At 42.9% G+C, this 13,569-nt stretch overlaps 2 protein-coding genes across 3 annotated transcripts in view; one reads left to right on the top strand and one right to left on the bottom strand.

Annotated features, from left to right (window-relative positions):
• The window catches only part of WDR27 (WD repeat domain 27), a 74,225-nt gene extending 61,978 nt beyond the window's left edge, over positions 1 to 12,247 (bottom strand). Inside the window, 1 exon segment of the mRNA XM_082406062.1 lies at positions 12,080 to 12,247. The gene's annotated coding sequence lies outside the window, so the exon portion shown is untranslated.
• A 77-nt stretch (positions 12,248 to 12,324) lies between these two features.
• On the top strand, positions 12,325 to 13,552 carry LOC309635052 (UPF0669 protein C6orf120 homolog). Of its 2 annotated transcripts, none has more exons than XM_082405815.1 (2): positions 12,325 to 12,424; positions 12,698 to 13,552. In XM_082405815.1, the coding sequence occupies exon 2, from the start codon at positions 12,742 to 12,744 to the stop codon at positions 13,294 to 13,296; it is 555 nt and encodes a 184-aa protein (XP_082261941.1). In that variant the 5' UTR covers positions 12,325 to 12,424; positions 12,698 to 12,741; the 3' UTR covers positions 13,297 to 13,552. The 2 variants fall into 2 exon arrangements, with proteins under 2 accessions (XP_082261941.1, XP_082261940.1); XM_082405814.1 differs by having other exon boundaries at positions 12,368 to 12,516.
• Positions 13,553 to 13,569: the final 17 nt, after the last annotated feature.

Here is a 13,569-nt window from a genome sequence, read left to right as displayed (position 1 = left end):
AAAAGAATGAAAAGAAATGAAGACAGACTAAGAGAACTCTGGGACAACATTAAATGCAACAACATTTGCATTATAGGGGTCCCAGAAGGAGAAGAGAGAGAGAAAGGGCCCGAGAAAATATTTGAAGAGATTATAGTCAAAAACTTCCCTAACAGGGGAAAGGAAATAGCCACCCAAGTCCAGGAAGCACAGAGATTCCCAGGCAGGATAAATCCAAGGAGAAACACGACAAGACACATAGTAATCAAACTGACAAAAATTAAAGACAAAGAAAAATTACTGAAAGCAACAAGGGAAAAATGACAAATAATGTACAAGGGAACTCCCATAAGGTTAACAGCTGATTTCTCAGCAGAAAGTCTACAAGCCATAAGGGAGTAGCACGATATATTTAAAGTGATGAAAGGGAAGAAACTACATCCAAGATTACTCTACCCAGCAAGGATCTCATTCAGATTCGACGGAGAAATCAAAAGCTTTACAGACAAGCAAAAGCTAAGAGAATTAAGCACCACCAAACCAGCTCTACAACAAATGCTAAAGGAACTTCTCTAGGCAGGAAACACAAGAGAAGAAAGGGCCTACAAAAACAAACCCACAGGGCTTCCCTGGTGGCACAGTGGTTGAGAAACTGCCTGCTAATGCAGGGGACACGGGTTCGAGCCCTGGTCTGGGAAGATCCTACATGCCACGGAGCAACTAGGATCGTGAGCCACAGTTACTGAGCCTGCGCGTCTGGAGCCTGTGCTCCGCAACAAGACAGGCCGCGATAATGAGAGGCCCGCGCACCGCGATGAAGAGTGGCCCCCCACTTGCCACAACTAGAGAAAGCCCTCGCACAGAAGCAAAGACCCAACACAGCCATAAATATAAATAAATAAATAATTTTAAATAGCTTAAAAAAAAACCCATAACAATTAAGTAAATATTAATAGGAACATACATATCAATAATTACCTTAAACATGAATGGATTAAATGCTCCAACCAAAAGACACAGACTGGCTGAATGGATACAAAAACAAGATCCGTATATATGCTGTCTACAAGAGACCCACTTCAGACCTAGGGACACATACAGACTGAAAGTGAGGGGATGGAAAAAGATATTCCATGCAAATGGAAATCAAAAGAAAGCTGGAGTAGCAATACTCATATCAGATAAAATAGACTTTAAAATAAAGAATGTTCCAAGAGACAAGGAAGGACACTACATAATGATCAAGGGATCAATCCAAGAAGATATAACAATTATAAATATTTATGCACCCAACATAGGAGCAACTCAGTACATAAGGCAACTGCTAACAGCTATAAAAGAGGAAATTGACAGTAACACAATAATAGTGGGGGACTTTAACACCTCACTTACACCAATGGACAGATCATCCAAACAGAAAATTAATAAGGAAACAGAAGCTTTAAATGACACAATAGACCAGATAGATTTAATTGATATTTATAGGACATTCCATCCAAAAACAGCAGATTACACTTTCTTCTCAAGTGCACATGGAACATTCTCCAGGATAGATCACATCTTGGGTCACAAATCAAGCCTCAGTAAATTTAAGAAAACTGAAATCATATTAAGCATCTTTTCTGACCACAACACTATGAGATTAGAAATCAATTACAGGGAAAAAAAAACACAAACACATGGAGGCTAAACAATTCATTACTAAATAACCAAGAGATCACTGAAGAAATCAAAGAGGAAATCAAAAAACACCTAGAGACAAATGACAATGAAAACACGATGATCCAAAACCTATGGGATGCAGCAAAAGCAGTTCTAAGAGGGAAGTTTAGAGCAATACAAGCCTACCTCAAGAAACAAGAAAAATCTCAAATAAACAATCTAACCTTACACCTAAAGGAACTAGAGAAAGAAGAACAAACAAAGCCCAAAGTTAGTAGAAGGAAAGAAATCATAAAGATCAGAGCAGAAATAAATGAAAAAGAAACAAAGAAAACAATAGCAAAGATCAATAAAACTAAAAGCTGGTTCTTCGAGAAGATAAACAAAATTGATAAACCATTAGCCAGACTCATCAAGAAAAAGAGGGAGAGGACTCAAGTCAATAAAATTAGAAATGAAAAAGGAGAAGTTACAACAGACACCACAGAAATACAAAGCATCCTAAGAGACTACTACAAGCAACTCTATGCCAATAAAATGGACAACCTGGAAGAAATGAACAAATTCTTAGAAAGGTATAACCTTCCAAGACTGACCCAGGAAGAAATAGAAAATATGAACAGACCAATCACAAGTAATGAAATTGAGACTGTGATTAAAAGTCTTCCAACAAACAAAAGTCCAGGACCAGATGGCTTCACAGGTGAATTCTATCGAACATTTAGAGAAGACCTAACACCCATCCTTCTCAAACTCTACCAAACAATTGCAGAGGAAGGAACACTCCCAAACTCATTCTATGAGGCCACCATCACCCTGATACCAAAACCAGACAAAGATACTACAAAAAAGAGAATTACAGACCAATATCACTGATGAATACAGATGCAAAAGTCCTCAACAAAATACTAGCAAACAGAATCCAACAACACATTAAAAGGATCACACACCATGATCAAGCAGGATTTATCTCAGGGATGCAAGGATTCTTCAATATATATGCAAATCAATCAATGTGATACACCATATTAACAAACTGAAGAATAAAAACCTTATGATCATCTCAATAGATGCAGAAAAAGCTTATGACAAAATTCAACTCCCATTTATGATAAAAACTCTCCAGAAAGTGGGCATAGAGGGAACCTACCTCAACATAATAAAGGCCATATACGACAAACCCACAGCAAACATCATTCTCAATGGTGAAAAACTGAAAGCATTTCCTCTAAGATCAGGAACAAGACAAGGATGTCCACTCTCACCACTATTATCCAACATAGTTTTGGAAGTCCTAGCCACGGCAATCAGAGAAGAAAAAGAAAGAAAAGGAATACAAATTGGAAAAGAAGAAGTAAAACTGTCACTGTTTGCGGATGACATGATACTGAGAATCCTAAACATGCCACCAGAAAACTACTAGAGCTAATCAATGAATCTGGTAAAGCTGCAGGATACAAAATTAATGCACAGAAATCTCTTGCATTCCTATACACTAATGATGAAAAATCTGAAAGAGAAATTAAGGAAACACTCCCATTTACCATTACAACAAACAGAATAAAATACCTAGGAATAAACCTACCTAGGGAGAAAAAAGACCTGTATGCAGAAAACTATAAAACACTGATGAAAGGAATTAAAGATGATACCAACAGATGGAGAGATATACCATGTTCTTGGATTGGAAGAATCAATATTGTGAAAATGACTATACTACCCAAAGCAATCTACAGATTCAATGCAACCCCTATCAAATTACCAATGGCATTTTTTACGGAACTAGAACAAAAAATCTCAAAATTTGTATGGAGACACAAAAGACCCCGAATAGCCAAAGCAGTCTTGAGGGGAAAAAACAGAGCTGGAGGAATCAGACTACCTGACTTCGGACTATACTACAAAGCTACAGTAATCAAAACAATATGGTACTGGCATAAAAACAGAAATATAGATCAATGGAACAGGATAGAAAGCCCAGAGGTAAACCCACGCACCTATGGTCAACTAATCTATGACAAAGGAGGCAAGGATATACAATAGAGAAAGACAGTCTCTTCAATAAGTGGTGCTGGGAAAACTGGACAGCTACATGTAAAAGAATGAAATCAGAACACTCCCTAACACCATACACAAAAATAAACTCAAAATGGATTAGAGACCTAAATGTAAGACTGGACACTATAAAACTCAGAGAGGAAAACATAGGAAGAACATTCTTTGACATAAATCATAGCAAGATCTTTTTTGATCCACCTCCTAGAGTAATGGAAATAAAAACAATAAACAAATGGGACCTAATGAAACTTAAAAGCTTTTGCAAAGCAAACTACAAACGAGACAAAACGACAACCCTCAGAATGGGAGAAAATATTTGCAAACGAATCAACGGACAAAGGATTAATCTCCAAAATATATAAACAGCTCATGCAGCTCAATAGTAAAAAAAAAACAAACAACCCTATCCAAAAGTGGGCAGAAGACCTAAATAGACATTTCTCCAAAGAAGACATACAGATGGCCAAGAAGCACATGAAAAGCTGCTCAATGTCACTAATTATTAGAGAAATGCAAATCAAAACTACAATGAGTTATCACCTCACACCATTTAGAATGGGCATCATCAGAAAATCCACAAACAACAAATGCTGGAGAGGTGTGGAGAAAAGGGAACCCTCTTGCACTGTTGGTGGGAATGTAAATTGATACAGCCACTATGGAGAACAGTATGGAGGTTCCTTAAAAAACTAAAAATAAAATTACCATATGATCCAGCAATCCCACTACTGGGCATATACCCAGAGAAAACCATAATTCAAAAAGACACATGCACCCCAATGTTTATTGCAGCATTATTTATAATAGCCAGGACATGGAAGCAACTTAAGTGTCCATCGACAGACGAATGGATAAAGAAGATATGGCACATATATATAATGGAATATTACTCAGCCATAAAAAGGAACGAAATTGGGTCATTTGTAGACACGTGGATGGATCTAGAGACTGTCATACAGAGTGAAGTAAGCAGAAAGAGATAAACAAATATCGTATATTAACGCATATATGTGGAACCTAGAAAAATGGTACAGATGAACCGGTTTGCTGGGCAGAAATAGAGACACAGATGTAGAGAACAAATGTATGGACACCAAGGGGGGAAAGTGGTGGGGGGGGAGGGGGGGAATGAACTGGGAGATTGGGATTGACATGTATACACTAATATGTATAAAATGGATAACTAATGAGAATCTGCTGTATAAAAAAAATAAACTAAATAAAATTCAAAAATTCAAAAATAAAATAAAATAAAATAAAAAACAAAGAGAAAAAGTATCAAAAAAATCTGAAACAATAAAGACAAAGAATCAACATCCTGTCAATTGAAGAAAAACGCACAACCTAAAAGTTGAGAGTTAAGTTTTATTCGGGGAACTTACTGAGGACTATAGCCTGGGAGGCAGCCTCTCACATGGGTCTGAGGACCTGCTCCAAAGTGGTCAGGGAAGAGCCAGGATATACAGGAGTTTTTGCTGAAAAAAAAACCAAAACAAACAAACGAACAAGAAACCTGTAGTCGAACAATGAAAGATTACTGCTAATCACAAAGAACAGACATCTGAAGTTAATGCTTTTCATGCTTTTATATACATAGGAAGATGCAAGAGTCTAGGCTCGTTGAAATCATTCCTTAGGTATGCACCTTACCTACCTAGGGCCAGTACCCTGGTTTTCCCCATCCTGAGTCCCCTCAGGGTGCACGGTGGCAGACGGCTTAATGGCAGACAACATTCATTGTTTACTGGGATGGCAAGTGACATTCTTTATCCACTATCCTTAAAAATTAGAGCGCTATTATAAATAAGTGAGAAAAAGCTTAAAACCCATTATCCTGCAGCCAGGAAAACATCCCTTTTGAGGCTAAAATCTGTATGATTTCTTTCCTTCTGCTAACTTTGAGTTTTGTTTGTTCTTCTTTCTCTAGTTCCTTTAGGTGTAAGGTTAGATTGTTTATTTGAGATTTTTCTTGTTTCTTGAGGTAGGACTGTATTGCTATAAACTTCCCTCATAGAACTGCTTTTGCTGCATCAAATAGGTTTTGGGTTGTCATGTTTTCATTGTCATTTGTTTCTAGGTATTTTTTTATTTCTTCTTTGATTTCTTCAGTGGTCTCTTGGTTATTCAGCAGCGTATTGTTTAGCCTCCATGTGTTTGTATTTTTTACAGTTTTTTTCCTGTAATTGATATCTAGTCTCATAGCGTTGTGGTCAGAAAAGATACCTGATACAATTTCAATTTTTCTTAAATTTACTAAGGCTTGATTTGTGAGCCAAAATATGGTCTATCCTGGAGAATGTTCCATGTGCACTTGAGAAGAAAGTGTATTCTGTTGTTTTTCGGATGGAATGTCCTATAAATGTCAATTAAGTCCATCTTATTTCATGTGTCATTAAAAGCTTGTGTTTCCTTATTAATTTTCAATTTGGATGATCTGTCCATTGGTGAAAGTGGGGTGTTAAAGTCCCCTACTATTATTGTGTTACTGTCAATTTCCTCTTTTATGGCTGTTAGCAGTTGCCTTATGTATTGAGTTGCTCCTATGCTGGGTGCATAAATATTTATAATTGTTATATCTTCTTGGATTGATCCCTTGATCATCATAGAGTGTCCTTCTTTGTCTCTTGTAATAGTTTTTATTTTAAAATCTATTTTGTCTGACATGAGAATTGCTACTCCAGCTTTCTTTTGATTTCCATTTGCATGGAATATCTTTTTCCATCCTCTCACTTTCAGTCTGTATGTGTCCCTAGGTCTGAAGTGGGTCTCTTGTAGACAGCATATATATGGATCTTGTTTTTGTATCCATTCAGCCAGTCTGTGTCTTTTGGTTGGAGCATTTAATCCATTTATATTTAAGTTAATTATTGATATATATGTTCCTATTACCATTTTCTTAATTGTTTTGAGTTTGTTTCTGTAGGTCTTTTCCTTCTCTTGAGTTTCCCGCCTAGAGAAGTTCCTTTAGCGTTTGTTGTAGAGCTGGTTTGGTGGTGCTGAATTCTCTTAACTTTTGCTTGTCTGTAAAGTTTTTAATTTCTCCATCAAATCTGAATGAGATCCTTGCTGGGTAGAGTAATCTTGGTTGTAGGTTCTTCCCTTTCATCACTTTAAATATGTCCTGCCACTCCCTTCTGGCTTGCAGAGTTTCTGCTGAAAGATCAGCTGTTAACCTTATGGGGATTCCCTTGTATGTTATTTGTTGCTTTTCGCTTGCTGCTTTTAATATTTTTTCTTTGTATTTAATTTTGATAGTTTGATTAATATGTATCTGGGTGTGTTTCTCTTTGGGTTTATCCTGTATGGTACTCTCTGTGCTTCCTGGACTTGGGTGGCTATTTCCTTTCCCCTGTTAGGGAAGTTTTTGACTATAATCTCTTCAAATATTTTCCCAGACCCTTTCTTTTTCTCTTCTTCTTCTGGGACCCCTATAATTCGAATGTTGGTGTGTTTAATGTTGTCCCAGGGGTCTCTGAGACTGCCTTCAATTCTTTTCATTCTTTTTTCTTTACTCTGTGCCCTGGAAGTTATTTCCACCATTTTATCTTCCAGCTCACTTATCCGTTCTTCTGCCTCAGTTATTCTGCTATTGATTCCTTCTAGAGTATTTTTAATTTCAGTAATTGTGTCGTTCATCACTGTTTGTTTGCTCCTTAGTTCTTCTAGATCCTTGTTAAATGTTTCTTGTATTTTCTCCATTCTGTTTCTGAGATTTTGGATCATCTTTACTATCATTACTCTGAATTCTTTTTCAGGTAGGTTGCCTATTTTGTCTTTATTTATTTGGTCTTGTAGGTTTTTATCTTGGTCCTTCGTCTATAACATATTTTTCTGTCGTTTCATTTTTTTTTTTTTTTTTTTGATGGGTGGAGCTGTATTCCCGTCTTACTGGTTGTTTGGTCTGAGACGTCCAGCACTGGAGTTTGCAGGCAGTTGGATAGAGCCGGGTCTTGGTGCTGAGATGAGGACCTCTGGGAGGCCTCACATCGATTAATATTCCCTGGGGTCTGAGGTTCTCTGTCAGTCCAGCAGTTTGGACTCGGAGCTCCCACCACAGGCGCTTGGGCCCGACCTCCGGCCTGGGAACTGAGGTCCCACAAGCTTTGTGGAAAGAAAGAAAGAAAGAGAGAGAGAGAGGGAGGGTGGGAGGGAGAGAGAGAGAAAGAAAGAAAAAGAAAGAAAGAAAAGAAAGAAAAGAAAGAAAGAAAGAAAGAAAGAAAGAAGCCGTACAATATCAAAGAATGGAAAACAAAATAAAATTAGAAAGATAAAAAACATATTAGGAAAAATAAAACTATAATTGAAACAACCAGTCGCTCGGGGTTCCTCCTATCCCCTTTGGTGTCCGTGGTCCCCCACCGGTGCCTGGTAGGTGCCCTAGTTGTGCGGAGACGCGAATTCCGCAGCCTCCTAGTACGCCTTCTTCTCCTGCTAGTTTTTCAGCAAAAAACCCCTTCCACTTTCTCCCTACAGCCAAACCACATTTCCTGGCCTCTCTGGAAGTCACACAACCCAGCTGAACGCAGGGAGAAGCTGCAGCCCTACGCACAGCTCGGCCCCAGCGGCACGAGCCTCCGTCCACCGGAACACCAAGAGACAGCGCGCTTAGTGGAAAGCACCTGGTCACCTGAGCTGCTACCCAGTAGGGCTCCCCTGACCAGCAGCACTGGGTTGGAGTGGTGAAAAGCAGGAAACGAACTTCTACTGTGTCAGGCCCTGAAACGTGAGATTATCTGCAAAAGCCTGCCCAGACGCACGCAGAACCCGGTATGCAGATGGCCCACGGTGACGGAGCATCTGGTTAAACTCCACTTTGTAATGACCTGGAAGGCAGACCCCTCTCTCTGATCCTGTAGCCCTCAAGGAAATGATGGGAAAGAACCAGCATTGGTAGCCCACACTTAAAGCTGGCTCAAGCAAGCAGAAACGAGTGGAAACAGAAAGTATCCAGAAGCCTGGGGGCTTCAGGGAGGCAAACTGGAATGGGTTGCCCCTCAAAGCGCCAAAGAGACCAGGGACCATCTAGACTCAGCCTTCCCGGAAAGGTCAGGTCAAGGATGGTTACCTTCCCACTCAAGCCTTTAGTTCCACATAAGCTCCAGGTCTCAGCCATTCAGTTTCAAGAGAGACAGGAGAGCAAGTACGCACAAAGAAAAGAGAAAGTCAGGCTTGAACAGCACAGCCGGCGGGACGGAGGTAGAGCTGCCGGCTGGCAGGCGGAGCTGACAGGATGAACACAGCCAGGAGCCCACGTGCTCCTGGGAGAGCCAGGAGGCCGGAGAAAGGGCACAGCAGGCACGACGGCTGACTGCTTAGGACCGAGCGTCTCTGGGCCCCCGTCTCCACGGCTGCAGGAGAGGGACCACGCCAGCCCCCTCCTCACAGGCCACTTTACACGAGGCCATGGAGGGGAAGGTCTGAGGGGAGGACCACAGGCTTCAGAAAACCACCGTCCGGTCCCCAGGCAGCAGTCAGGGTCCACTTGGGAACCTCCTCCAACACCCACTCCACCCGATTTCAGCACTGCTGTGGACCTGTCTCCCGTAGGAAGGGGAGAGTCTCCGGAGGGGGAGCAGTTCATGGGTCACGGGACCATGAGGAACCACGTCCGGGCCTGACGGGGAGAGCAGTGCATGCTGGGAGTCCTCTGTGTCCTGCTGGCTGCCCTGCCCAGGTTGTGCCCCGGGGAGGTGGGTTCTCCTTGTGGGCTCAGAGCCGAAGCGGACTTCTGGCTTTAGTCAGATAACGGAGGCTGCCCCTGTTCCCCAAGCCATTCCCTTCCCTTCTGGAAACTACAAGATCCAGCTTCCCTTGGAGCTAAGTGCCACCACGTGGTTGAGTTCTGGCCAGGGCAGCAGGAACAAGGGAGTATGTGGGATAAGCAACGTAGGCCACTTACAACCCAGCCCAGAAAACCCTCCCACCCGACTCTCTTCCCTCCCCCCACCCCCTGGCTAGATGGAGAGGCCTTGGAGGGCCTGCTGAGGAGGGACCCACCAGACGGAGAGACGCTGAGGCGCGGCATCCGGCCCGAACAGCCACAAGGACCCTGTGGGCAGCACACATGCTATTATCTGTCAGGGTCCTCTGCCTCTGCACTGGTCTACCCACACTGACAGAAATCCTTTAACCTTTTTCATGTACAAAAGCAATACAATGCAAAATATTTAAACAATGCAAAAACAATAGAGTTGGCCTTTCCCTCTCTACCTCCCCTCCTTGCTGTGTCTTCCCCGTGGAAAATCAATGTAAGAGTCCAATATGCGCATCACAGGAACAAGTCTGAGAGGACACACTACAGTTAGTTTCTAATAAGGTTCTCGTGTATCTCAGGCTACAGAAGCACCTTAGGAAAATCTGGAGACAGTGGCTGCTAGAGAGACCATTGTTTTAAAGTTAAGTCAGTAAATCCCAGAAAGCTAGAGGCTGTACATTCAAGACCCTTTCACTGATACAGCAGAGCATGTAAATTGCACAAAATTAGAAAATCCAGACTAGAAAAAAAAAACAAGGGGCACCACTGTTAAGACCTTGCACATCTCCTTCTGTTTTTTTTTTCTTTGTATAAATGTGTATATGTATATTTTTTAGAAAGAGAAAACTACTCCCTTTTGAGTAAAAAAGATCATAATCTTTCTCTTTTAGCAGCTAAGCCAGCCAGAGATGTGCCAATTTATTCTTGAGTTAGGAAAACATAGTGTGGTAGTCAGACAGCAGGTTGAGTGCCCACAGGCAGCATAATTAAAGTACCCTTAATGGCTTACTTTGTAGCAAAAGAAAATATAAAGTTCTCCACATTCACCAAAACCAGAGACAGGTTCTAATTCTAGCTCCTCTGAGGACAGAACTAGTATAAAAATGGAGCAATGGCTGATCACGGAGGTATGGGAACACTACCAAATTATACTCAGGCATTCCCGTGACTTTAAGTCCTTTCTTAAGTTATTAAACACTTTAAAAGGTATTACTACTCTTTATATTTAGCTGCTTAATTAAAAAAAAAATTGATACACTCTTTCTGTTGGTCAGGCTGAGGAAAGCCTGATTTTACAAACCTGTGGTTCTTGAAACACAAATTTTGTACTTTTATGACATGTGAATGAAGAACGTTGTCTGCCATATCAGTAAACACAGGATGTTGCAGCCATCAAACCGTCACATTACAGCATCCCAACGGTGCACCCTGAGGGGACTCAGGATGAGAAAACACAGGATACTGGCCCTAGGTAGCTGAAGTGCATATCAAAGGAATGATTTCAGTGAGCCCAGACTCTTGCATCTTCCCATATATAGAAAAGCACTAAATTCCTTAACTTGAGATATCTGGTTTTCTTTAATTGACAGTAATCTTTTGATGTTCTGACTACCTGGTCTTTGTTACAAAAATTCCTACATATCCTGGCCTCCCCCTTGCCTCTTCACAGCCGTCCCTCAGAGTGATCTGAGAGTCCTGTCTCCTGAGCTTGAAGTCCTCAGAATGTCCACCGAATAAAACATAACTCTCACCTTTTAGGTTGTGCATTTTTTTCAGTCCACACCACCATGACTTGTTAGGCAAGCACAAATCATTGACTACCAATAGCAGTAATGATGCTGAAGTTTTAAAGTCAATCTTTTCCAATGATTTAAAATAGATCCAGATGTATCTCTATAACCTACACACTCCCTTGTATTCCAGTCTGATATGCTTTCTTGACAGGAAAATGTTAAACTTGGGAACAGCCCCGGTTCAGTGGGTGTCACAGGTAACCAGATACTTCTTGCAGGAGGAAGTGTTGAGGTCCACTAGTGCCATCTCATCATCAACCCAAACCAGTAACTACCCACCTGGATACAACTTCTCCTAACTTCAGGCAAATCAACCCCCCTAAAAATAATCAGCCTTAAGTCTGTCATGTCTCTTTTACATGCCCAAAGGTGACAGCAAATGTAACTATTCAATGCAGCAACAGACACATTCTTTAACCCAACACATGACAATCTCCTTAGCAACATGACCAACCCACATCTTGTAGCTACTTGGCAGAGTTCAGGTTCTGTAGAAAGGAGCACAAGGGTCATTGCCTGTTTTTAATATTTACACTCCACCTGTTTCCACATAAGTGATTCAGCAAGTTCTAAAATGAAACACAGGAATTGGAATCAACACGAAAGTGTGATACTAAAATGCACATAATCTTTCTTAGGAGAATCTTTTCCAATGGCCAACAGGCGTCCATTAACACCATATTCCAAATTAACAAAATAAATCCTGAATATAAATACAACTTCAGTTTGAAGCTTCTCTTAGGAGCATTTCGAGAAGTAACACGGTTACGAGAAACAGAGAACAGGTACCAGGTGCCCGGACAACGGTCCCTCGGGCGCACCTGTTTCTCACCTGGGGACCCTCTGGGACCTGACGCTGAACTCGCCAAGTGGACGCGCAATCCAGGTGAGCACCCGGCGGCGTAGGACCAGCGCCCCGCCCCCGTCGCCCTGGTTACGAGTCCCCGCAGCTCGGCGCCCTCACCACCTCGGCATTCTCGCGAGAACCCGGAGTCTACGCACTACCCCATTTCCGGCCTTGCCTCACTTCCGGGCGCCGGCCAACTGCCAGCTTTCCTCACTTCCGGGCGCCGTGCCACCTCCGGACGCCTTACTTCCGGGCGCGCCTCACTTCCGGCTCCTCCGGTTCGGCTGCCCGGCCCTCATGCTCCCGGCGCGGCGCTTGCGGGGAGCGGTGGTGAGTCCAGGGGCGGATACCGGACCTGCCGCCCGCGCCCACCCCGGCGGAGCCCTGGGCCCCGAGCCGCCCTCCGCCCGACCCCGCGCTCGGTGGGTCCCCGGCCCACTCCCCTCCTCCGCCCCTCCCGCCCCGCCTTCGCGCGCGTCCTCCTCCCCGCGGGTCCCCTCCCCGGGCCGGGGGCGGGCCTGGCCGCCGAGGTGGCCGGGACCCGCCCGCAGTCTGCGGCTCCGGACGCGCTCAGCGCGTCCTCCCCCTGTCGTGTGTCCGCAGGACAAGTCACAGATGAGGAAGGCACCGCACTAGGCGCCCCAGTCATGGCGGCTCCGTGGAAGAGCGCGCTGCTGCTGCTTCTGGCATCTCAGGCTGTCTCCTCGGTGAACGTCTCTGACGAGGAGGAAGTTCCAGAAGAATGGGTCCTTCTGCACGTTGTTCAGGGTCAGATAGGAGCTGGGAATTACAGCTATTTGAGGTTAAATCATGAGGGGAAGATAGTTCTTAAGATGCAGAGCTTGAAAGGTGATGCGGACCTGTATGTATCCGATAGCACCCTCCACCCGAGCTTTGATGAGTACGACTTACAGTCTGTCACTTGCGGCCAGGACGTGGTTTTCATACCAGCGCACTTCCAGCGCCCCGTGGGAATAGGCATCTATGGACACCCGTCTCACCACGAGAGTGAATTTGAAATGAAAGTGTATTATGATACGACGGTCGAACAGCACCCGTTTGGTGAGACTGCTTATTCAGACGGTACAGACACGAGTCGCAAGCAGGCTTCTGCTCCAGAAGATGCATCTCAAGAAGAGCAATCTGTCCTTTGGACGATATTAATTAGTATTTTGAAATTGGTACTTGAAATTCTTTTTTGATTCTTTGAACATCCTGGGGAGCATAATACCCTTAATCTGTGAAGCTGAGTGCAGTTCGCTGTGGACCTAGCTACTTGTACCTGGTTGGAATTCTGGTTACCTTTCCTAGATGGGGGATGGAAAAATAAAGCCATACAGTTTTGTTACCTCAGTCACCCCAGAAGTATGAAAAGCATCAAGCACGATATTTATTTTCTTTCTAAACATCAAAATTCCTGTAAAAGGAATGTGCATAATAAAATGTTTAAACCCCATTTTGATTAGTTTGTCAGG

This window comes from Balaenoptera borealis (genome assembly GCF_965194805.1).
Source record: "Balaenoptera borealis genome assembly, chromosome: 9".
NCBI classification, from domain to species: domain Eukaryota; kingdom Metazoa; phylum Chordata; class Mammalia; order Artiodactyla; family Balaenopteridae; genus Balaenoptera; species Balaenoptera borealis.
The sequence above is the reverse complement of the archived record's forward strand: the minus strand, read 5'-3'. Positions and strand labels throughout refer to the sequence as shown.

Coding starts and splice junctions, on each gene's coding strand:
- LOC309635052 (XM_082405815.1), top strand. CDS start 12,742: ATGGCGGCTCCGTGGAAGAGCGCGCTGCTGCTGCTTCTGGCATCTCAG.